General features: G+C 32.0%; 1 protein-coding gene across 2 annotated transcripts; it reads left to right on the plus strand.

The window, feature by feature from the left end:
• The first annotated feature begins 11,781 nt into the window (after nt 1-11,781).
• Nucleotides 11,782-24,168, plus strand: LOC136414196 (1-acylglycerol-3-phosphate O-acyltransferase Pnpla3-like). Of its 2 annotated transcripts, XM_066398070.1 has the most exons (11): nt 11,782-12,085; nt 16,819-17,001; nt 18,992-19,230; nt 19,286-19,546; nt 21,092-21,267; nt 21,427-21,618; nt 22,089-22,246; nt 22,306-22,384; nt 23,190-23,373; nt 23,434-23,584; nt 23,648-24,168. In XM_066398070.1, the coding sequence occupies exons 1-11, from the start codon at nt 11,926-11,928 to the stop codon at nt 23,872-23,874; spliced, it is 2,010 nt and encodes a 669-aa protein (XP_066254167.1). In that variant the 5' UTR covers nt 11,782-11,925; the 3' UTR covers nt 23,875-24,168. The 2 variants fall into 2 exon arrangements, with proteins under 2 accessions (XP_066254167.1, XP_066254168.1); XM_066398071.1 differs by lacking the exon at nt 21,427-21,618 and having other exon boundaries at nt 11,797-12,085.
• Nucleotides 24,169-24,766: the final 598 nt, after the last annotated feature.

Here is a 24,766-nt window from a genome sequence, read left to right on the forward strand (position 1 = left end):
AGGAAGAGAATGTCTGACTGGCTTTGCTTCCAATACCTTATAAAGAGGTCTTTTTTTTTCTTCTTATCAATAAAAGCATGATAAGTGATTTAAATTTTCACGTGCCACACTTGAAAATGCAATTTTTCTTATAAAATTAAGTGGATGTCGTGATGTTTCATATGTTTTTGTACGACCTATTTCTTGTTGAGAGTTTGCGATATCTGGGAGTCGATAAACTTTAATGGCTTAATAAAATGACGTGTGAAAAAATTAATATTAAAATATTATAATTATATTGCTAAGGCTTTACAATAGCTATTTATGTACCCAGTTACACAAAACATAGTTTTATGAGTGGGATTTAGAAGTTCCATAGAACAATGCATGCCCCAACTGGTTGCATACATAAATAGCTACATCAAGGCATAAATAACTTTTTCTAATTTTGCTTTATGATGAAAAATCTGAAGAAGATGGTACAAATTTGATCTAATTTAAGCTGCGCCTCACATCTGTGAAACTACAGTAACCATGTTGTTACTAGTGCCATTCGGTAACTGTTGTTAAATGAAGGTATCTGCTTTTATTGTGTAACTAGTTGCAAAATGGAACTCGTTTAGATTACGAAAACTATCATTTTATATGTGAAAATTAGAAAAAAATGTAACGCCAAAGTTAATCAAGCTAGACTTGCCTCGAGGCACGAATATTAGTCCAGTTTGCTGTAGACCCGACTTAACGGTTTTACAAGTCTCACAAGCAGACAATTGAAGACTTTGCTTGTCTTCAACCAGTAAATCCTGCTTGATATTTAATACACTATTTTTTACCTACAACCGTGCGATATGTAACATGTGCCGCACTGATTCGAGTGCTGTAAGTAGTACATTACTGTACCCCATTTTATTTTTGATATTGATGTCATAACCGCATAAATTTAAATGATTCAATGATTTCATAAACTTGATATGGTAAAATCGTTACACTCACACGTGTGTTAACAAGTTTTTATGTACGTGTTTAATCTTTTTTGCAAAATTCCCAAAAATTAAATATTTATCTTTATAGTTACTCAAATTTAAAAATTTGCACATCAGGCATTATGTATATATACAGGATGGTTCAGAACTATGGGATCAGAATTTCAGGAATTATTCAGTGCAACGATAGGACACATTTGAGTATAAGAACCCACATCCGGAAATGTCCCCCTAAGGCGCTACAACCTTATGTTCACAGTTATGTACAAAAATGTATTTTGTCAAGTTTTAGTACGTTTTATTTTAATTTGTTTGTACAATATAGCACTACAGTAATTGATCAAAATATCGTCCTTGAACTTGAATGCGCCTATTTAAAAGACGTACAGGGTTTTTGCGGACTTGACTAAAAATTTGATAATCGTTTAATAAACGTAATAAAACTCGATAAAATACATTTTTAAACATAATCGTTTTAAAGCATCATAAAGTCACAGCGCTTCAGAGAGACATTTCCAGACATGAGTTCTTATACTCAAATATCTTCTATTGTTGCACTAAATAATCTCTAGAAGTTGACCTCATAGTTCTGAGTCTGTACCTACGTATTAATAAACATTATGCCTTTGATAGATATTAGAACTCATAAAAATGTAAATCAAGCCATAGTGGAGTTATCAACAGGGTTGGTGTAATAGGGTGGATTCGATGTGCTATTCCAGCCCTTTAAAGTGTTAGCGTCTCAAGAATATTTCCACACTGCAATAATCCGTTCGCAATTTTTGGAGTGAAAATTTGCGCCAAAAATATTTCGAAAACCATACTGACATTTAGTTTTAAAAAAACTGTAGACTTGTATTCGAACAAAAATCAATATGCAATAGGTTACAGCAAAGTAGTGTCTTCACGTCGGTCGATGTTGTGTTCTGCACTGACTAAATTCAGCAAATAGAGAAGTACGAAAATTACAATAAACAGAAATGTTTTGGGCGTTTCGATTTTACTAGTGGTCATACACAAAAAAATTAAAAAATATTCGTCTAGCTCCAAAGAAAAATGTACATATCGATAACAGTCTTAATTTTTTTTCTCCTTATCAAATAAGCACCTGATGGCTGAGGATTTTTAAATGACTCAAAATGCACTTTATTCGTGTCTTTCCATAAAGTCAAGTGGATATTGCGTTGTTTTCTAACCTTTGTTTAATATCTACTTTGTAATAAAAACTGATTTTCAAGGGTAAAAGGGTCTTATTTGAATGTACGCGTAACTAGGCCAATAGTCTAGATTGCAGTGCGGATAAGACGATAAGGCTTTTCTTTGGGAATAATAAAAATATATATAGGTCAAATAAAGGTTACAGTAACAGATACTAAGGGAAATTTTATCGCAAAATTTTTAGAACAAATTTAATCGCGATTAAATTTTTGTTAAAAATACACAGCATTTGGTTCTTGAAATTCTCCTCCGAATATAACTCGTGATTCGCAAATTTTAAAGAATTTTAGACTAATATGCGTTCGTGCAATACGGATTAACAAAAAGCGCTCGTACATTACCCACTTTTTTTAAATTATATTCGTTTACCACCACTATCCTTTACTTCTTGTCCCGATTTCCCTGTTCCGTTTCCCGTCTTGATTTTCCTGCCGCATACTAAATTCCAATATGCATTAACATGTACTTTAATGTATATTAATGTAGGATCGCAGTTGACTGCTGGGGTGTTCTTGTAGATAGGTATTACGTTTACGTTTGATAAATGTTAGATAGTAGGTATTATCTTTAAGATTGATATACCACTGAGGTACGACCCTGGTAGACATTGGAACATGGGAATTTCCCACACTATGCCTTGTCGGCATTGGAAATCGCCGCAATAAATTGGTCAACATTGGAACTACCTGTAATATACTTTGTCGGCATTTGAATTATGGTTCGTGATAGATTCTATTGACTCTATAGTTGCAGTTCCAATTCCTAGTTAAGATGCCACGATTTAATGTGGCGGGTGGTGCAGATGGCGTCCTAACCAGGGTACGTCCATGGTTTATCACCACAAGTTTTAGTATTTAAGGATTTGCAGGGCATGTACAATCTCTCTTTTCTTCTAGGTTCGGTTGATCGTTGCCAACTTACGAGTCGCGTCCGCGCTCAGAAATCCATAAGTTACTTTGTTCTCAGCTTTGTTCACTTTATATTAATAAAAGCACATTTGTTAAGGACTTTAGGTTATTGTTTCTTGGTGTAGTTTGTTTAGTTAATTTATTTTGTACTTTTATCCCTTAAGTTACGCCCATATGTATCGATACTTATTTGGAGGATTCCATCTGAGCGCCAGATCATCGTACCCATTAGACCATATCGAAGGGCTCTTTATGGCTGGGAAATACGCTACTCGTCAAAGGAAGCTTTCTAAATTGGACCATTGTCGCGATCTGCAGTTCGGCGGATCTGCAATACTTCAATGAAAGCGACTTGTATAGGTATTTGCCAGAAGGCGGCGATTTTACCCGTAAGGACTTCTGGTATTGGTGCGCTCCTGGTTGGAGTTCTTCAGGTTTAGTACTTAAGGAATGATCGCAGTAATTTTTCTTTCTTTGACCAGTGCTCGCTCTAGACATGTGATCGTAAATGTAGTTCGTAATCTTCCCAACTAAGCAAACTCCCACTTCATACTTAGACCAATACTTTACAATTATTTATATAAGTGAAATTTAATACAGTCCACTTTCGTAAACCAAATTGTTGTTTTCGTGGTTATCGTTTATCGAAGGAACCTCAACAACATTTATAATCCTTTTTCTGAGCTGTGATTTCATTATAAGATATAAACACCATCCTATATCTACACTAGTATCAAACCCGATGCTACATTAATAACTCAAACTAGACAGTTATAAAAGTGAAACAAAAAAATATCTACTCATGTATTGAAAAGTCTAGTTTCTATTCATTTAAATGACTCAAATCCATTTTATTTATTTGCAAACATGTACGTAATACTAACAAATTTATTTATGAAAATTAATAATGAAATTTGTATTATTATAGGCCTTTACCGATATGTTATGCCCTTATTAACGCTGCTGGAAAATTCTTAGGTTTAATGTTTTGTTAGTGTAATTTTGAAAAATAACATAATCTCTCGTCAGTAATGAAACATTTCCCATATCGCATAGTATTATATTATTCTCCACACTTAAACAATGCGTAATTCTGAAGTGTTTGCACCTGTCTGAAATGTTTCAATCAATAATCCTCCTTTAGTACAATATTGTTATAACGAGTGTTATATACATAATTACCCTACTTACACAAAGTTTAATTTTCTACGAAATAGTTGTTTATATCATGGTTTAATTTTAGGTTCAGATCTGAAACACTAAAGTTAGTTACCATTCCAACTCTAAGTTAAAAAGCAATCATTAGGGCTAATAGACCAAAGTTCTAACAACTTTTTTAAAGAAATAATATACATTAAAACCTTCAATAAAGTCAGGATGTATATGAATTAAGAAGAAAGCGAAAGGAAAAAGAAATTGATTTTGGTATTCGTCGAAAAAAACCTTGAAGATGTAGGAAGAGTATCTTCAAAAGTTCGTTAACCAATATCCCGATCAGCCTGCAAAAAGGAAATAACAGATGTAAATCAATGAATGTAACTTTTCTATTTCTTTCTATTTCCATAATTTTCTAGAACTTTCTGCATTCAACCGACATTGTAACTCTTATAATATCTTAAATCCCAATACATGCAAGCCAAATCTTCCATTCATTTTCCATTCCATTCCATTCATTCCTATATATATCATACTAGTACAGGTAATTATTCACTGAAGTAACCAAAACCTACCAAATGTGGAATTTTCAAAAATTTTGAATTAGCTTGAACAAATTTGATTAAAAGTTCTTGATTATTTGGAATGCCTGATGAATCATTTTACAAAAATAGCAAGTACCCTCCTTGTTGATGACAAATTCCGATCTAGCCGACAACAATTTTAGTTAAGATAGTAGATATTCAAACAAAGCTATTAATAACAGTTGTAAGAACTTAGAAAAACACGAGAAAAGTTTGAAATTGATTGGGCAAGTAAATAATGAAAGATTGAACCTTCACACGAAATATTTTCTTAGTATGTATTATGTACAGGGTGGTCCAAATTCGAGGCGTATCACTGGGATCTCAGAAACTATAAGAGATACGAGGTCGCTTAAATTAGGGCAAAGTTGCGCAATTTAGTGCCCAACAAAATGCTACTTCATATGTGGAAAAATTCCGAATACTTTCGGAGATATCCAGAAAAAATCGAAATTTTGCTATATCAATTTTATTTTTTCCTGACTTTATTTGAAAAAATATTTCCAAAACAGATGTTACTTCATTATTGCCACTTTTTCTTCGCTACAAGATGGTGTTGTGAAATTTGAAATCCGACGTTTCATCTTTAAGCAACCATCATCAACTTAATTTTTTTAAACACGGACCTGGATTTTTTATCTTGTCTTTTATTACCTTTTGCCCTTCTTAGAACAATGACATATAACAATCACCAAGAAAATTAGTAGATATGATAAAAATACACTCTTAAAAGGTGCATATATCTAGCACTCTCCCACATCTTTTTTAACATAGGTTTGTCTTCCTTATGTTGTTTTATTTTGTATTTTTTATTTTTCATTGTATATAATTTCTCAATAAAACAATGAACAAGGAAGACAAACCTATGTTAAAAAAGATATGGGAGAGTGCTAGATATATGCACCTTTTAAGAGTGTATTTTTATCATATCTACTAATTTTCTTGGTGATTGTTATATGTCATTGTTCTAAGAAGGGCAAAAGGTAATAAAAGACAAGATAAAAAATCCAGGTCCGTGTTTAAAAAAATTAAGTTGATGATGGTTGCTTAAAGATGAAACGTCGGATTTCAAATTTCACAACACCATCTTGTAGCGAAGAAAAAGTGGCAATAATGAAGTAACATCTGTTTTGGAAATATTTTTTCAAATAAAGTCAGGAAAAAATAAAATTGATATAGCAAAATTTCGATTTTTTCTGGATATCTCCGAAAGTATTCGGAATTTTTCCACATATGAAGTAGCATTTTGTTGGGCACTAAATTGCGCAACTTTGCCCTAATTTAAACGACCTCGTATCTCTTATAGTTTCTGAGATCCCAGTGATACGCCTCGAATTTGGACTACCCTGTACAGGGTTTCCTATCAAAGAAGGAATAGAGCCAAATTGAACTCTTCTCCTATTTTACTGGGAAATTCCAAGCCATCTTATGAATTTTCGCAATAGAATTCAAATATATAATAAATTATTTGTCACTAGTAACATACATATGTTGAAAATAATCGCAAAATCAAGTAATAAAATTCTAATGTATATTTATGTATAACGAGCATGATTTTTTTATTTTACTTTCTTCACGACACTTTTGCATTGAAACAAAATCATGTTTTATTTAATGGTCATAAAATTCAGTCACCGGTTACACTATTTTGTGAAATTCAGTCGCAAAATACAAATTACTAATGTACAGGAAATTGTGACAAATCTCGTTAAGAAATTTTAAAATCTGACATTTTTTAGATTACTTACTTACTAAGATTTAGCTTACTTTGTGTTAATTGTGTTACTGATTTTGTATTACTTCGAAATTAATTCTCTACTTATTCATAATTCCTTCACTAAAAAAGTATTAGCGAAAATTAATTACTTGGGGCAGATAGTTAATAACAGGTATTTTAGGAAGTTCTGATTGGATTTCTAAACGAAACAATTGATTTCTTGGCACAAAAATCAGTTATCTAAACGTTATTAAATTGTTTACAAATCTAAAATGGCCAAATCTCCAAATTCCATCAATAACTAGGACAAAGAAAAAATTGAACAAGCGATACAAATTGGGCAAAATAACTTGAAATCTGTTTCTAAATTTATATAAATTTATATTGTAGGAAATTCAGCAGAGAAAAGTCGATATCACTGATCGTAAAAGATAGGGCGTAAGTGTTGAAATACATGAGCTAAAGGACGAACAAGGGAAAAAGGAAATCTCCCTATAAAAACATGGCCTGTAAAGCCCCTTTGCGGAAAAGAGCGAAACCGAATCGTCTAGAAATTGGCACCCATGAGAGATCATCTTAAAACTATCGGTGTGAGTCCAATACAGAAATATAAATGTGCAACATAATACATAAAATATCAAAGATCGTGCTACTTTATCACGTCTTATTACTCTAGTTTAAGCATTAATAAAGCTTGATTAGTTATAATTTTACCATTCGATGAGATCAATATGTATTTTTTTGAGTTTTTGTAGTAAAGACAAAGACTCCATATTTGATGTACATCAAACATTAATAACTTTATCTACGGCTACTACGAATACATAATGCAAAAATGTAAATAAATGTGCAATATTGTCCATTCGCCAAATAGTCGAGAAGTTAACAAAAAATCAATTTTTTTGGTTTTTTAAACATGCTTTTAAAGAGATAACTTATGGAATACCTACATTGGCATTCTCTTGAGAAACAGAGCATAAACTCATTGGAGCTACACTTCGGACTTCTTGGAAATTGAAATTAAAATTTCCTTTGTAAGAAAATCGGATCTAACCTTTAATCATCAACCCCTTATTAGCGGAATAAGGGACTATAATATAATGTAATCCACAATCAACAATAATTTTTATATACAGTATATAGAACACAAACCGTTTCTAAAATTGCCCCTTTACTGTTCCTATAGTTTCGGATATTTCTTACAGTAAGTATCCATAAAATGCGTTTCATTACTGGGGAAGAGTGTCAATTCCTACATATAGTCCACTATTATCTCAACATTTTAAGACCCTTGGAAACATCAGTACTGGAAAATAAAACTGAGTGACTACTCGCCCTGCAATTGATTATATACAATGTGTCCGAGATAGCGGTTCCCAGCATTAGAATCACGTAAACGTAATGGATACAGACTTGATTAAATGAGAGAAAAATTGCCCGTTGAAATGAGTAGTTTCACAATGCAAATAGATCTACAAAATTATTTTCAGCTTTGCAGTTGTAACGAAATAATGAAATTTTAGTACTTCTTTCGAACCAGGCCAGATGTCATCCAGCTATTCCTGCCATCCGTGGCGTTCTCAATGATCTTCAGAAACTGCATCTCTAATGCATGCAGCCCTTGGAACCTATATTATTTCACTGACTCTTCATTCTCATTTCAAACGTGGACAGTTGTTTGTCTTAACTCTCAAATCATTGCACAACTTTCCACAACTTTACCGAATAGGCATGGCAGTGTAATGAGTCAGTAATTTTACAGGATCTTCTTGAATTCGCCCTTTTTCTTGAGCATCATCACATCTTCTTTTTATTCGAATAGATAATATGGAAGCCTAAGCGTGAACGCACTATACGAACGAGAAATGACACGTAAGTAGCGTTGTGTTAGAGATTACAGAAAATACCTGCAACGCCACCCTCTATATTCCTCTATTTACCGAAGCTTGACAAATCGTGCAAAATAGAGGGGAGATATACCCTCAGGTCTGGCTTTAATGTGAAGATGATGTTTATATATCATCGACTACAGATGAACTGAACTTATGGAAGTTAGGCACGAAATCGGACTTCGGGTGCGCCAGTAGATTATATGTGCATAGATAAGAAGACGGCACACTTATCTCGTGGAGTTTCGATGTCGATTAACGTGTCGATTAATGTATAATTAGTCACTCATTTAATGAACTGAGACTTAGTTATGCATCCGTATATCTGTCAAAGACAAGTCCGTGAGATTTTAATAGATGTTTTGTCACGGATACTCCAAAAATAAAGGAATCGTGAAAAACTTTTTGAAATCCGATTTGTATACAGAGGACGAACAGAAAGTTGAAATTCCATAAAATGTGGATTTAAGGGTAACTTATCCAAAGAATAAGTGTAATAAGTTGTTGAAACGGTAATTTCGAGCAGATTTAAATTTTCTATTAAAAATATATATTGCTACTTAAAAAACAATAGTTATGACATTTGACGTTGGCACATCTTAGTTCCATTATGTCATATTAATTCTAAACTTCAAATGGCTCTCGGTACTCAAATCTATCTATGTATATTTCATTTGAGTACTCAGTATAATTTGTAATATTTGATATAGGGCTATGTTTAGGAAGGTGCTTTTATTGTCATTCAACTCAATCCAACCTACAAAGTCATTCAATCAGGATACATGCTATATAAAATGCTAGAATCAATACCATGAAATACCATCATTCCATATCAGAAAATTAGGTTTTATAGTTGTATTTACTCTATCTTTCATTTGTGCAATGTGCCCCGTTTGGTAGAAGTAACAGTTGTGCAACTATTGTACCAAAGCAGAAATGACGTCAGCTCCATATAAATGTATTTGAAAAAGCGTGTCATTTAGAAGAAACCTCAACATTTGCACAACTGTTGACTCTATCGAACGAGGACAGCGATTGTTGAACGTGATTGGAACATCAATTTTACTGTGCAATTTCCGCATCTTATTGATTGTGTAAAACCACCACAAAAATCTTAAAAAAGAGCTCTTGAAATTAAATTACTCTCATTGTTACTGTTGGGAAAGTTAAGACTAAAAATGTTCTAATAAATGTGTTTTTCAAAAAACGCACGTAGAAAATTGTTGCTGGTGTATTATAATCATCATATGTACATATAATAAAATTATGTCTTGAAAAAACTCTTCATTACTTATACAAGGTTTTATTTAACTACGTGGCTAAATTTCAAGAGGTGATTCTTTGAGTGAGTCTAAGACGAAAAGATTATATAAACATAGGTCCAGTAATGCTTCGTTTTTAAAATACATGGTGTCAAATTTGTTTTAATCGTTATATATAAAAAAAAATATCCTAAATAACAAGAAGACACGTACAAATATGATGTTGAAACTTGATCACAGTTTTTAATATAATACAAAAGAATTTTTTAAGCTAGAAATTGTTTATCTCTTTTTGCTAGTGGCGTATATAGGGGTTACACCAGTTTAAAAAAATTCAAACAAGAGGAACGATTTATTAAAACTACACTTAAATGGTATGCAATTTTTTTAATAAAAAAACTAACAATAAGTAAATGCTAAATTTCAACAAAATCGGCTAAAGGTTTATTAGGTTTTTTACGAAAAAACTTCTTTTTTTTTTAAGTTTGACACCCTGTAACTTGAAAACGAAACATTGCTAGACCTATATTTATATAAACTTTTCGTCTTAGACCCATCCAAAGAATCACCCCTTAAAGTTTGGCCACGTACTTAAATAACACCCTGTAGAGTACATTTAAGCTGGGTTTGTACAACAATAATGGATCTTGGAACAACAAACTCAGAAACAATTTACGAAGTTGTTCCTGTTGTTTCACTGTTAAGTAATAAAACGCTTTAACCAAGTTACAAAATGAAGAAATTCTGTTAGCGAAGTGAACGTCAACGCCACAATTCGACAAAGAGGTCTTTAGACATTTTACAAAAAAAAACTTGAACGTACTTAAACTCTTGTTTTCACAATGAAAAACGTCAGTTTATTATAAAAAAATAATACAAAATTTTCTTATACAGGAAAAATCTTATTTAGGATAATTGGTACTACAATCTAGCCAGGCAGGGTATATTACCTAAAAAGTGGTAATGTTCGTGGGCGTTACATAAGGGTATATTACACAGCGCATAACGTATAATAAGAAGCATAAGAATAGCAGGGAAAGTTAAAAAGTTATGAACATTCTATATTATGTGTTATGTATTCGTATATGCTATACACTCTATAAGTATGATAATAGGTGTATCCATACAACCAGCTTTCCATATTATGCATTATGTTATGCAATATGCCCTGTATAAACCAGCTTTATAATCAAGCATAAATAAATATAAGGCAATTAGGGATCACAATAGTGGAGGAAAGAGTAGACAGCAAATAATTATTTTTACTATATTCGTCGAAAGAGAGACCTTGCAAAATGCTTTCATGACCTTGACCATTTCCCAAAATAAACCGATAAATTTGAAAATTGCTTCCGAGAAGGACGAGCCCTTTTAAATGAGAACCACAGTACCATTCTCGACCAATCAAATTTGGAAAACAGTACTGCTGCCAGTTCCTTAAGTGACCTTGCCGCAGCGAAACAAATGCAGAGCGCTGTGTTGCCAAATATCACGATTATCCAACTCTTGGCTCATAAATGAAGGAACACAAACTAAGTGTCAAACTTGATATTCGGTTAACGTCCACATTAGACTAGTTTTCATAGAAACGAAGAATTTAACCACTATTTGGGCTTATTTCAATTTTTCCATGAAAATTATCCTACAGTAATGAATCGTCAGCTCATTAATAATTTGAAACTAAGATGACTATAATAAATAATAGAACGCACTAAAAATTTAAGTGTAGACACATAATTTGTTTTTACATAGTATATTTTCAATTTGAAAATACATCAAACGGATGAAGTAAGCTTTTGGGAGACATTTGGCTACAAATTAGGATATATGGCAAAGTTAATACAAAAGTAAATTTATGACAAACCTAGTTGTCGAGAGCATAGGCATCACTGTCTAATTTTATCAAGTCAAGGAGAGTGAAGAAAAATTGACATAATCGGTTCAGGTTCTATTTGAGTCATATTTAAGTAGTGCTTTACCCCTCTTTATCCATAACCAGAATATCCCGCAGTACGTTATCTAGTTTTAATCTTTTTATCACCATTTGCGAGAAAAAGACAACCGATTTATGTTGGTTATTGTACTGCCTGAGAAATGAAGTACCTTTCGCGAATGATAACGAATGATGGTAGTCGCCTTCATATAGTCGTTGTGTAACGTCGCACTGTACTATAGCTTTTTACGTATTTTCTACTCGTTCTGAAAAATTAAAATATTTTATAGTTCTGCAATGAATCTGTCTTTTGCCGGTTGCGGTTTTTTGGGCATTTACCACGTTGGGGTGGCCTGTTGTTTTCGGAAATATGCCCCGCATTTATTGTTAAACAAAATCTCAGGAGCGTCCGCTGGAGCTATTGCTGCTTGTTGTTTGTTACTGGATTTGCCACTGGGTATGTTATGTTTAGTTATGAACAATAGCAAATAATAACTTATCTAAAAATAGAATTATTAAATATTATACATAACAACTCTATTGATCTCTAATAACAAAAACGCAGGGTCTTCTTCGTACCTAAAATATTTTTACAGCTCTCTCATGAATATTTTGTCATTTAAATGTCAAAAAATCGAAAAGAACGCGTTTCAGCAGTCCTTAAGAAATCATCTAAACATAAGTTCACCATCATATATAGTAGTACCTATAATTGGTAACCGTAACCATTTATCTTGCTTTCCATATACTAAAGTAGAAAGTTGTGCAAGTCAAACATAAAACAATATTACTTTTATATGTAATGTATATATACATATATAGCAATTTCTATAGCAAACTAACATTATTTTTGGGTGTAGAATTCATGGTTAAAGTAGTTAAAATATGTAATAAATTTTACTACAGTCGACGTGGAATATGGGTATAAGACAAAGTTACACATATTACAAACTATGAAATAGCATGTCTGGATGGCATAAAAGTTTGTCCCATAGTTCACATAAAGCGGAAGACCGCATTGTTATTGGAGTGAAACTATAATTGATATTTTACAAAAGAACGGCATCTCGCTACCCATTTCACTGATACCGGTTTGATAAGGTCTGCCTTAATGTCTCCTTAAGACGGCCAACACTTTATGTGGACAATGGCCGAAATCGCCCTGATATCCACACATAAAAAAAAATGTGTCAAATATAAAAGTTATATAAAATTTTCTCAAGAACTTTATGGCGCGTTCCACTAAGAACAATTAAAAATCGCTGATTCGGGATATGAGAAAAATTGAACATTTTTTTAAAGACACCCAATATAACTTAATATTTTTGTATGTAGTTGCGATTTTCATCTCAAAAATAATTTCAAGTTTAATAATATTATTTGTATTAATTTTCATGCAAATGAAGAATGTATCTTTTATAATAATGGTGAGTTTCGGTATTTGCATAAGTTCAACGGTAAACTTTCAAATTTTTATGGAATTTCTTGATTAACGTGAAAACTATCAGGATAATAGAGAGATTTTGGTATGTTTAATTTAACATTCCTTTAATGTTTTCGTTATTACGAAAGTGTCCATTGCTCCAAACTCAAACGTTACTACTATTTATGTTACCGAACGGCGATAATTACCAAGATCTTTAACATTATTAACGGATTTCAAATATAAATTTTTTCTCGTTCTAAGCAAGTAAACACTACCACCGGATTTTGTGGTACGAAAGGAACAAGTTTTTTCTTTGAACACACAAAGATGCAATACATAATGAATTAATGCCTTATCATCTATTCTTTTTCACAAGGTATTTACGCTGGATTAATGTCTCTATTTGATATTTTAGTTCTTCCACTGACTAAAAGTAATGAATACAAATTTCAGAAATTGAAATAGAAAAAATAAAAGGATGGTAGCCTTCACTGCTACCAAAATTGATTGTATTTTTCTATGCACGCATTTTCAGTATAACGCAAAAGTAAAAGTATTGTTAAAATTTTAACTATTCACAATCTATTTGTTATTTCAAATAAGAACCTGAATTTGATCTGAAACAAGTAATAATAACAGTATTAATAATATACAATTCGATTTTAAAACAACACAATGTTGTCATAAAACTATGCTTATCAGATACACAAATGCCACAATATTTTTAACAGATTCAAGGCAATGATTTTTCGCTTATCCTCACGCTTCTACATGTTTTAAGATGTACAATTGAGACAGTCAAGGTAGTTTTTATACTAATTACCACATGATTTCACGAGTAGGTACAATGAAAATAGTAACTGAACATACAGTGACTCACATTAATATTCGGACACTATGGTATTTGTGGAAATATTAAGTTTTTTGCTAACTTATTATTAAATAACAGTATTTATTGCGTAATCATTAGTTACAACCATGTTTCTAGTATATGTAAATACATTTTTGATCTTTGAAATTAAATTATATACAAAGATACTATCGAACAAAGAAAACAAGGCATCATTTTACTATCGCAAAAATATTCGGACACGGAATGCGGTGCGGTGCAATGCAGGTAAAAAATAATAGAAAAACACTGTATACAGACTTTTTTATGATCGTAAAAGATTAGAGATGCATCCAAGACTCAATTTTCTTGTTAGTTCAGGTTAGAAGTTAGCGTTGAAGGCAAACTTATAACTTACTAAAATTCATATTATGGGGCGAAAAGGCAAAAATATTTCTTTTGACGTACGACAATTAATTATTTTTCATCACGCTAAAGGCAGATCTTATCGAGAAATCGGTAATTTGTTAAGTGTAAGTAAAAGTACAGTTGGTGATATAATTAGAAGATTTGTTCAAGAAGATCGTATTGAATCAATTCCGCAAAAAGGACGACCGAAACTTATTGATGAACGTGAAAGGCGTAAAATTATTAAACAAATTAAAATAAACCCTGGACTGAGTGCTCCTAAATTGACAGCTGATTTACTAGAGTACAGTAACAAAAAAGTGCATTCTGACACAATTCGGCGATTATTAAAAAAAGACGGGTACAACGGAAGAGTAGCCCGAAGAAAGCCATACATATCGGAAGTCAATCGCAAGAAACGTCTCGCCTTTGCTCATGAATTCGTTGTGAAACAGAAAACATACTGGGAAAGCGTTATATTTGCTGACGAAAAAAAATTCAACATTTTTGGATCCGATGGTCGCAAAATGGTATGGCGCAAAAAGAATGAAGAGCTAAAAATTAATAATCTCAGGCCTACTGTGAAACACGGCGGAGGGAGTATAGTGGTTTGGGGCTGCATCTCAGCTGCAGGAGTAGGCGAATTAGTATTTATTGAAGGAAATTTAAATAAAGTTATGTACTTGGATCTTTTAAAACAAAATTTATTAAAAAGTGCTGAAAAATTAGGTATACGCGACAATTTTAAATTTTACCAGGACAACGATCCAAAACATAAGTCGCGTTTAGTCCAAGAGTATTTATTATATAATTGTCCTAAAGTATTAAATCCTCCTGCACAATCACCTGATCTCAACCCCATAGAAAATCTATGGGAATTTTTAGACCGCAAAGTCCATAGTAAGCCAATCAACTCCAAAAACGAGTTAAAACAACGATCAGTTGAAGAATGGCATCGCATACCTGAAGATTACATAAAAAAAATAATTGAAAACATGCCAAAACGGCTAGAACAAGTTATACAATATAAAGGCAATCATACGAAGTATTAATTTGTTTATATGTTTTTTGTTTATATTAATTTTCCTCACAAATATTATGTTCCTGGTATGTGTCCGAATATTTTTGCGACAGTAAAATTATGCCTTGTTTTCTTTGTTCGCTAGTATCTTTGTATATAATTTAATTTCAAAGATCAAAAATGTATTTACATATACTAGAAACATGGTTGTAACTAATGATTACGCAATAAATACTGTTACTTAATAATAAGTTAGCAAAAAACTTAATATTTCCACAAATACCATAGTGTCCGAATATTAATGCGAGTCACTGTAGCTGCAATATTCAAGACCTCTACGAAGGCACTTATCAATTTTTGGATGTTTTAAGGTGCCAGTTGTTGCATTTTCAGGGTCTTCATGTAAGACTTACAGAATTGATTTGTGATCTGAATTAGTCGAGTGCACCAGGAAGGTGTTATTAAAGATAATGTGTAGATAGCCAAATATAAAATCTGTGAATACTACACTAGAATCATTACGTAAAATAAATAATAAAACGATTTTTAAAGAGCATGATAATACTAAAAGATCTAATTTTTATATTAAAGGCTCCCTTTGTTTCAGGAACAACCTGGCATAAGGACATTTTAGTCTATTTTATTCGCTTACCGTATATCTCTTACCATCTCAACATATCCTCAAGTATGTCTGTGTTTAATTGACTAATTAAACCATAGCTCTTACGTCTACCCCTCATTATACTCAAATTTTAACGCATAAATGCTGATGCATGCTTTCAAGATAATGTTTGTTACTTACTATATGTAAAATTTACGTATCTATTATCATTGCTCGCATATGGAATAGTATTCATAGTCAAGATCTAATATGTAAGTATTTATTTCCCAAATGTCTAAAAGTCCACCACAACCATACACAAAAATATATTATCCATATGTGCATTGACTACATTTAGCGGTAATTATTTTTGTTGTGCAGTCGTTATCATCAAGGAATGGTAAACAGAAGTTGTATTATGTTAATAATAAACCCCATTTTTATTTGATCTTCGCAAGGGATATTTTTCGAAAGTATAACGTCTTTATCACCGCAAAGTTAATGAACTGTTACTTGATAGTTCACAATAATTCAATAATAACTAAATAAATATTGGAAGCACATCCATGAACTAATAATGATGGCATGAGTGAATAGGAGATTTAATGAGGGGTATGACTCAATTTGACAATTTTGCTGAATTGTGTTGTTACATTTTTTAAAAATAAAGATATGTAAATTATATCGAAAACAAATAAATAATATCGCGTCAGTATGCAGTAGCTAAATAGGACAATAGAGATAAAATAGGCATTTTGTTTGTTATTCACAAGGGACCCCCGGCTTTGTTTAATAATCACATGTCAATATAAAATCAAAATTATGTTGTTGAACCCTCACCTGAATAAATATACATTATTATTAATCATACACAAATGACATAAGAACTTTTTTTTAATTTCCAGGTGAAACAACAAGCGACATTCTCCGACTAGCTACAGAAGCAAGGAAGAAATCTCTAGGCCCTTTTAACCCATCGTTTAATATTCACAGTCTCCTCCTACAAGGATTAGAAAAATTCCTCCCTGATGATGCACATTTGAGGGTCAGTGGAAAATTACATATTTCATTAACCAGGGTTTGTGACGGTAAGTTTTGGAGCATTAAAAATAGTAGCGATGTGGAGACAAAAGTGTACTGAGATTTATCCCAGAGAAAAAAATTGCAACAAAACATAATTATGATACGATGACTTTAATTAGCAACACCTTCAATTTTCAAGGCCTCTTATCGAATCAAAACAGGCTTGGCTTGAAGTAGTTATTTGTATTCAAAGTTCGATTTTCATTATAGTTGCATACACGCAATCTATTTTTAATATTAGTTTTTTAAAGATTTCAGAATTTTCGATTTTATAAATAAACTGGATCGAAAAATAGTTAAAAAGCCATATTTTCGTAAAAGTCTGGGCCGTTTTTCATGTATAAAAAAGCGTCTGAAAGCCCGTTTTGTCTTTCTGACATCAATAACATGAAAACTTGGACGAAGACCGTTGTTAACAAAGAGTTAGTTGCTCAAAATGTCCAACAACACGCGCTCTTTTATCATTGTGTTGACAGTGATTATTATTATCTTGACAAGATCTGCTACACCAGCATATCCCATTTCAGTTTTTCAGGCCAAGATATCTATCCTTTTCTTAACGCCCACAATCAGGCAGATTATAATACACAAATTGTGGCACTCCTTCATGAAATTATTTCACAATTTCAACTGTTTCAGCAGATTTTCGCAGTTACCGCTTAAAAAAATTTAATAAAATTCGTTAAATTGCGTAAAAATAAAATTTCCGTTCAAAACAGAAACAAGATTTTCCAAATTAACAATTTCAAAATCAACATTTTTCTACCACGCTTCTCGCTTTGTGCGTTAAAGATAAGCTTACACAATAACATATTTAATATTCATTCACATACACAAAGCGCATCATCTCTTAGTTATAATAACAAAACGGTAAGACCTTTTAATAGTTATTACACGCCCGGTATATTTAAAATTTGTAGGAATATTATATAAAATATTATATGTAAAAAAACGAAGTATACCTAAAAAATCTTACGAACATTTCTGCCTCATTTAAAACCAACAAAATTAATATTTTCTACAAGTTCCAAGACTCAAGAACGATGAATACTTTAAAAGGCAAATATCCGGTGTATTACAAATATGAAGATATACGGAGTCCGTATGTGGAAAAAAGGAATTGTAATTATGAAACATAACTAGTATTTAATTTTATCTGGTATTAAGTCACAAAAGCTACTCTTTTAAAATTTTTGGAGCTCGAGAATAATTAGATACATTCAGTAATACATTTCTAACACACCTCATAGATTGAAAATTTGACAATATAGAGGGTAACCCTAAGCAATAACAATTGCCCTTTGGGTCAATTCTCGAAACCCTAAAATAGTTAGAACTATTAATAAAAAATCTCATATTAGGAGAAATATACAGAGTAACTTGTGAAGACAAATATTAGTACTTATATTATATTTGCTCTGTATATTGCCAATTTGGATGTAAACCATTACTGAACATGTACCATGTGACCTATTTCGAGTTATTTTGATATAACAATTACTCATAAATCAACATTTTTCAGGAGCAAACTTGTGCCCTCATAAAATGGGGCAAAATTGTGCCTCCATAAAATGTGAATTATTTACTCTGTAGACCAGCTTTGTACATACGGAGTCTAAGATTCCCAGACTACAATACGAACTAAGAAATATACAATACAATTTATGGAACCTCTTGGTGCAACGATGAAATAATTCCTTATCGCAAACTTTAAGCAAAATTAGTCAAGCTCTTTAAAAATCAAATTCTAAATCTAAATCCCAGATTTTTTATTTATTTATTTAACTAGAAATTTCAACAAAGAGCCATATTATTATCACACCACCTATGACGCACATACATTGCTGGAAGCTGTTGCAGATAATCAAGGGGGTCAGGCTCGTTTTGAGGTCTCGTATTGTTGTCCTTGCTCAATCTTTTATCGAATTTTTTCTAACATACTTCCCGCTTTATACGTTAACAACTTATGTACATAACAGCATTGTTTATTTCCAGGCAAAAACGTAATCGTCTCCCAATTTGACACCAGAGAAGAATTAATACAGGCCCTTCTCGCCTCAGCATTTATACCCTTTTTCTCAGGCCTATTTCCCCCCAAATTTAAAGGGACTCGTTACATGGATGGAGGATATAGTGACAATCTTCCTACATTAGACGAAAATACCATTACAGTTAGCCCCTTTTGCGGGGAAAGTGATATATGTCCCAGGGATGATAGTTCACAATTATTTCACGTAAGACTTTTTTCTAACCTTCTTTCGAAATCTACAATACTCCATAATATTTCAGATTAACGTTGCAAATACCAGTATAGAACTGTCAAAACACAACATATACAGGATGGTCCGAATTTTATTCCCTCCACATCCAGAAACTTTGGCGAATATGTGCAAACAAGGATTTGATGACGCACTTAGGTTTTTACATAGAAACAACCTTATAAACTGCACAAAATGCCTTGCAGTACAGTCTACTTTCGTAGTTTCGGATTCTGTGGATGAACATTTGGTATTCGATCCTCAATGTAAAGATTGCAAGACGCATAGGCAGGTCAGTATAGAAAATATCATTTATGTATATGAGTGAATTAGTGATCTTTTTTAATAAATAATCGTGGCAGTACGCTCAGGTCATCATAAATTATATTGAAAACTGAACAAAGAGAATTCATTAAAATGACACAAAGTAGTTTCAACTGAGTAAAGTTCATTTTATACGTACTACCAATTGAGACAGGTTTTGAGATAACAGGATAATGATGATTTGTTACTATGCAATTAAGGAGTAAAATACTTTTTTATCCAGGACTAGACAAAACAATTTGCAACATTCTAGGAACTTCGGTTAAGTTAGTGATTAATAAAAGAAATCTATCTCCCACGCAGTTTTAATTGGACAGATGTTATAATTCTTTATCGGTTCAAGATGTTTAGTAAGCAATTAGACATGTTATTGGAAAATTACCCATTTAGTTATATATGATAATTTTTTATTCTAAAATGATGCAAGGCAAAAGGATGCAATTCTCCAGTAGCAGAGGCAAATGATGATTTAACTTTTCTGTTTTAAGCAGTTATAAGTTTACTTCGCAGCCAAGAAAATCACTTTTTACTTAGAATTTTCAAATTTTGTAAATGGCGAATTAATAATTGCTAGTAATAGACGCTGTATATTGCAAAATTTGACGATACATACATACATATATACATATTATATGGGGAAAAGGCGATTCTCCTTAAGAAACCCTACTACCATTTTTAGTTTTATAAAAGCAATGAAATTCTCTTTATTTTCTTTTGAAAGCTCAAAAATGCCTATTGATTTTAAACACCCTGTATTATAACTTGTAAAAATGTTCGAGTTGTGTATGGAAAAAGCGAGTTATAGATAAGAAGCACTATCAACGGTTCAGCTTATTCAAGGTGAAAAAGGAGACATCTTTATATTTTATACAAATTTCAACATCAAAAACGAAATACAAAATGACTTGTGTTGAAAAGACACTTATAAAATAGCACAGTAAAAACATGATCAAGATGTGAATTCTGGTAATGACTTCACGAGTAAACCTAAATTAATATCCACAAATCAAAATTTCATTTAAATATCTCAAAAACTGTCACAGCTGTAAGCAAAATTAAAAAAAAAAGATCTTTGACACCCTGTATATTCAAAACTGTCAGCTGTTGTATAAGACAAAGTTAGTGAAATTGTAATATTTTTGCAGAAAAAATATGTGGATGAAGATAATATGCCAACCAGCGTGTACAAAATATTTAGATAAAAACACTTCTAAACAATTAAATATTTATATACAAATATTAATAATTTTCAACATCCCCATCCAACTATATCTCATAGCCCCAATAGTTTTGAGATCTTATTATTGTAACACTCATTTTTTTAATTAATTTTTTATTGAACATCCTCAAATTTTATTTTATGTGTTTATTTATTAGTTTAATAGGTACCTACCTACAGATAGATTTGTTTTTTTTCTTCACATTTTGGGCCTTAAAGGATAACTAGTAAATTGATTCAAAACAAAGTAACTACATTTTTGAATAAATCTCTCAGATCTCATTTCTTCTACAGGAAGCATTAGTTTCAAACGTACCTGACACAGTGTTGAACGTCTTTCAAGATGTAATAGAAACAGCAAACAAGGGAGTTCTCAACTGGATATTCAAGCACAGAGGTATGAAGCTTTTGTCGGTGTTAAGTTTACCATACACGTTACCAGCAGACATCATGTACGCCACATTCACAAAGTAAGTACTGTCCTTAAATCATTGTGAATGTACGTGTGATGTGAAGGGAAAAATATTATTAACAAGACAATAATCTCAACCCCTTAAGAATAATTAAATTGGCTCGATATATTCCTCAACAGTTCTTAAAGTAGGTTTTCGCATGCACTATCTTTGTAGGTTACAAATTTTGACTCCAAAAGTAACTCGTAGAATAGTGTTTCGTAACAAAACTACGTTAGAATTGCTTCATTTCGTCGGCCAAGAGTCCGAATGCCATTTGTATCAACATCAACCTTGTCAAGCCTTAGTTGCATCGCATGAATCTTTTGGACAACCTCCAAGCATGACGCATGATAATCATGGTGAAAGGTGACTAATACCGTTTCTACCCAGCAATTTATATACAATAGTTGAAGTTAAGTTACTCTTAAATAACCAATTTTCATATGTTTATTTTTAAAAACCATTTTTTAAAGAGTTGATGCCGTTTTCCAGCAACTAAAATCGCATACAAAGTTTCAGGTTTCTAACAAGGACACGAATAATAAACAGAAATTCAACACATCAAAAAATTTACTTGAAAAATGGACGCCGTATTAATTTTTATTTAGAGAAGCTTTTACTTCTAGTAGACTGAAAAATTGCTTGGTGTAAACGGCCCTAATACGATTTAGTTCATCCTCTTCCATATTGGGGTCATCTGGTCACTGTATAGCAAAATCTTCACCAAAACTGATTGTGTGTTCTGTCATTTCCTAGTCTATGTTATCTGAATGATTATGGCTCCCGATGACCCCTAACTTGATCGAAAAAAATTTAACTAAACTCTTCTTTCGTAGAGTAATGGCCACAGCGCCCCACGTGGGTAATTTTCTATGGGATGTGAGTAGGGTTCTCCTGGATGAAGTTTCAAATGTTCTCAGCAAAGTCAATAGGAAAAGGCAACAAATTAGCGCCAAAATTACTTGCCAGTTAGCTATAACCGAGTATGGAGGCAGTAAGTTAAAAACCATATTATGTAGAACATTTACTCTATTATATTGTTATGATTTCTAGATAATACTAACGAGCAAGAAAATGATTTTGTAGAAAACAACAAAATGAACTTGAACTTCACACTTAATTTAGACAACAGGTAAGAAGCAATGAACGCAATTTTTTTTGCGATAAAATGTAATTCCTTATGAATCGATGATGTAATTTGGTCAAAGGTTAATTAGCTAGATAAAACTTATTGTTTCATGTTATTCGCATTAAATAAATATAGGAACGTTGCATCCTTTGTTCCTGGCGATGATAACAATATGGATAGACAAAGAGAGAAAGAGACGGACTTCGTTACTAAAATAAGCAACAATTAATTGTTGTAAACAAAATTTAAGGTCAACGTAAAAATTAGATTTTACCAAAATGACCGAATTTTTGACTCTTCTGTTTACTCTGATATGTTTACTGCCAGAAGAATAATGGAGGATTTTGAAAAATATTTACTAAAAAATTTGAATGCAACATCTTTGTCATTACTGATTAACAAACATGTCCAACAGTTGTTCGAGAGTCCATCACATAATTACTTCATTAATCTCGAAATTTAATTTTTCTTTGAATATCTGGCGTGCTCTTTATTCATTTCTGATCGATAGACAGGTTACTATAGTGCTGTTGCATAAACTCATCATGAGAGCGGGAATATAAATATTGCTTAAAGCACGTATCAAGCAAAAATGTAAAAAAGTCAACATTTTCGGTAAAATAACAGTTCTATAGAACCTGATATGGTCTGAATATGTTTTTGTTTAAAAATTCAAACAGTTTATTCGTCAAAATCAGTCGTTCTAGGGAAATCTGGTCTTAAAATTGACCTTAAATTTCACTTATAACGTTTCAACTGTTGCTTAATTTACTATCCTGCAAACAATAAAATGTTCCCTATTTTGTAGTGATTTGCCCTTGGAACCACATCCACAAAACAAATTCAATGCCAAACAGATCTTACAACGTAAACCCAGTTTTACGATTAATAAGACTGACACTATTGACGATGATACTTTTGATCACATATTGCATGTTACGTCTGATCATGAGGCGGTTATGGCTTACTATTATTTGGACGAAAATAATAAGGTACTATTATGAAACTCCTCGATATGTAAATACAACATTAATGACTATTTTGCTGTGCAGGTTAAAGTCACCGAAATATTTGACGTAACTGAAGACGAGTCTCCAGTGTTACAGACACCCCAAGAAAGAGATGTTAACAAAAATTTAGAATTTGATGATAATTGGAACGACTATAATGAGGCGGATCTAACACATAATCAATTAGATGATGGTAAATGTCTGAGGCTAATTAATAGCATATAAACAACTTATGATTTTATTTCTTCTTCTGTAGACATTTCTGAATACTCAGTAGAAGATATTCTCGATGACAAAAATCTTTTCTCAGACCCAGAAAGTGAATGGGTGGGCTCTTGCAAAATAGAAGAACCTGAAGAGGACGAACCTACTTACTTTACTAAATCTAGTGATACGAGACCTGAAGCAGAACGAAGTACCAGTGAGATCACTGCAACCAAATGCACAGTGCCCTCTTTCTCATACGAAGAGATTGACTTTTAAGGGCCCTTGTTAAGCAGCACACATTCCTTAGCGACATTAACAATGTAATGAATGTGATATGATTAAAACATAAGATGGTATTAAGTAGCAAAGAGGGCGATTGTTAGTTGAGATTCTAGTAAGTAAGATAGGTAGTATTTAAATAATGTGATTGATGTAAAATAGTAAGTTTTAAATGGATATTTAAAATACACTCATGTAACTCACTCGTTATATAGTAGTATTCAAGAGATTTACCTAATTTATCTGCTGATTACTGTTAAATTATTTAAAAATATACATTGTTGAAACTTTTTTTTTTATTTTTGGTGATGGAGAAGATAATGGTAGTACAAAGTATCTGTGTTAGGTGCTGTTATCCGAATTAACTGCAGATATTTCTTATATATACATATATATAATTGAACACTTATTTCGTCCGAAATGAAAAATTTACATGTCATGAAATACTTAAGCATTTGATACTAATGGAAGGTGAATTCTGAATTTCTATTATGTATATAAATCAATAAAGCTCTGCAAGGACATTGCCTCATATGGTTATTAACAAGTTGATGAAAAGGAGATAGATGAAATTTTTGATTAAACATATTGATTCTGAGAACATAAAACTTAGAATAGAACAAATTCAATAAAATACTCATTGAACGAAGAAAAAATCATTTGAACACTTGATTCTTAAATACACGAGTATTAATGTTGTATAAATTTAACAAACATTTTTGCTAAATTTGACGAAAATAAAATGATGATTTTCTTAATTGAACCCAGCGTGTAAACGAATTTGTTTTCGCAATTAGTTATGACAACAAAACTGATACCTTCATTTGATATCTCATTTAGCAAATAGGTGCAGCAACGACAATGCACTAATGCACTCGGTGGGCTAAAA

Source organism: Euwallacea similis, chromosome 16 (assembly GCF_039881205.1).
Source record: "Euwallacea similis isolate ESF13 chromosome 16, ESF131.1, whole genome shotgun sequence".
NCBI classification, from domain to species: Eukaryota; Metazoa; Arthropoda; class Insecta; order Coleoptera; family Curculionidae; genus Euwallacea; species Euwallacea similis.

Excerpts from the sequence above, each read along its gene's own strand:
- LOC136414196 (XM_066398070.1), top strand. The coding sequence starts at position 11,926 with ATGAATCTGTCTTTTGCCGGTTGCGGTTTTTTGGGCATTTACCACGTT. Across the intron at positions 19,547-21,091 it reads ATTGCAAGACGCATAGGCAG|GAAGCATTAGTTTCAAACGT; the intron begins GTCAGTATAGAA and ends TTTCTTCTACAG. Across the intron at positions 23,374-23,433 it reads ATTTGGACGAAAATAATAAG|GTTAAAGTCACCGAAATATT; the intron begins GTACTATTATGA and ends TTTGCTGTGCAG.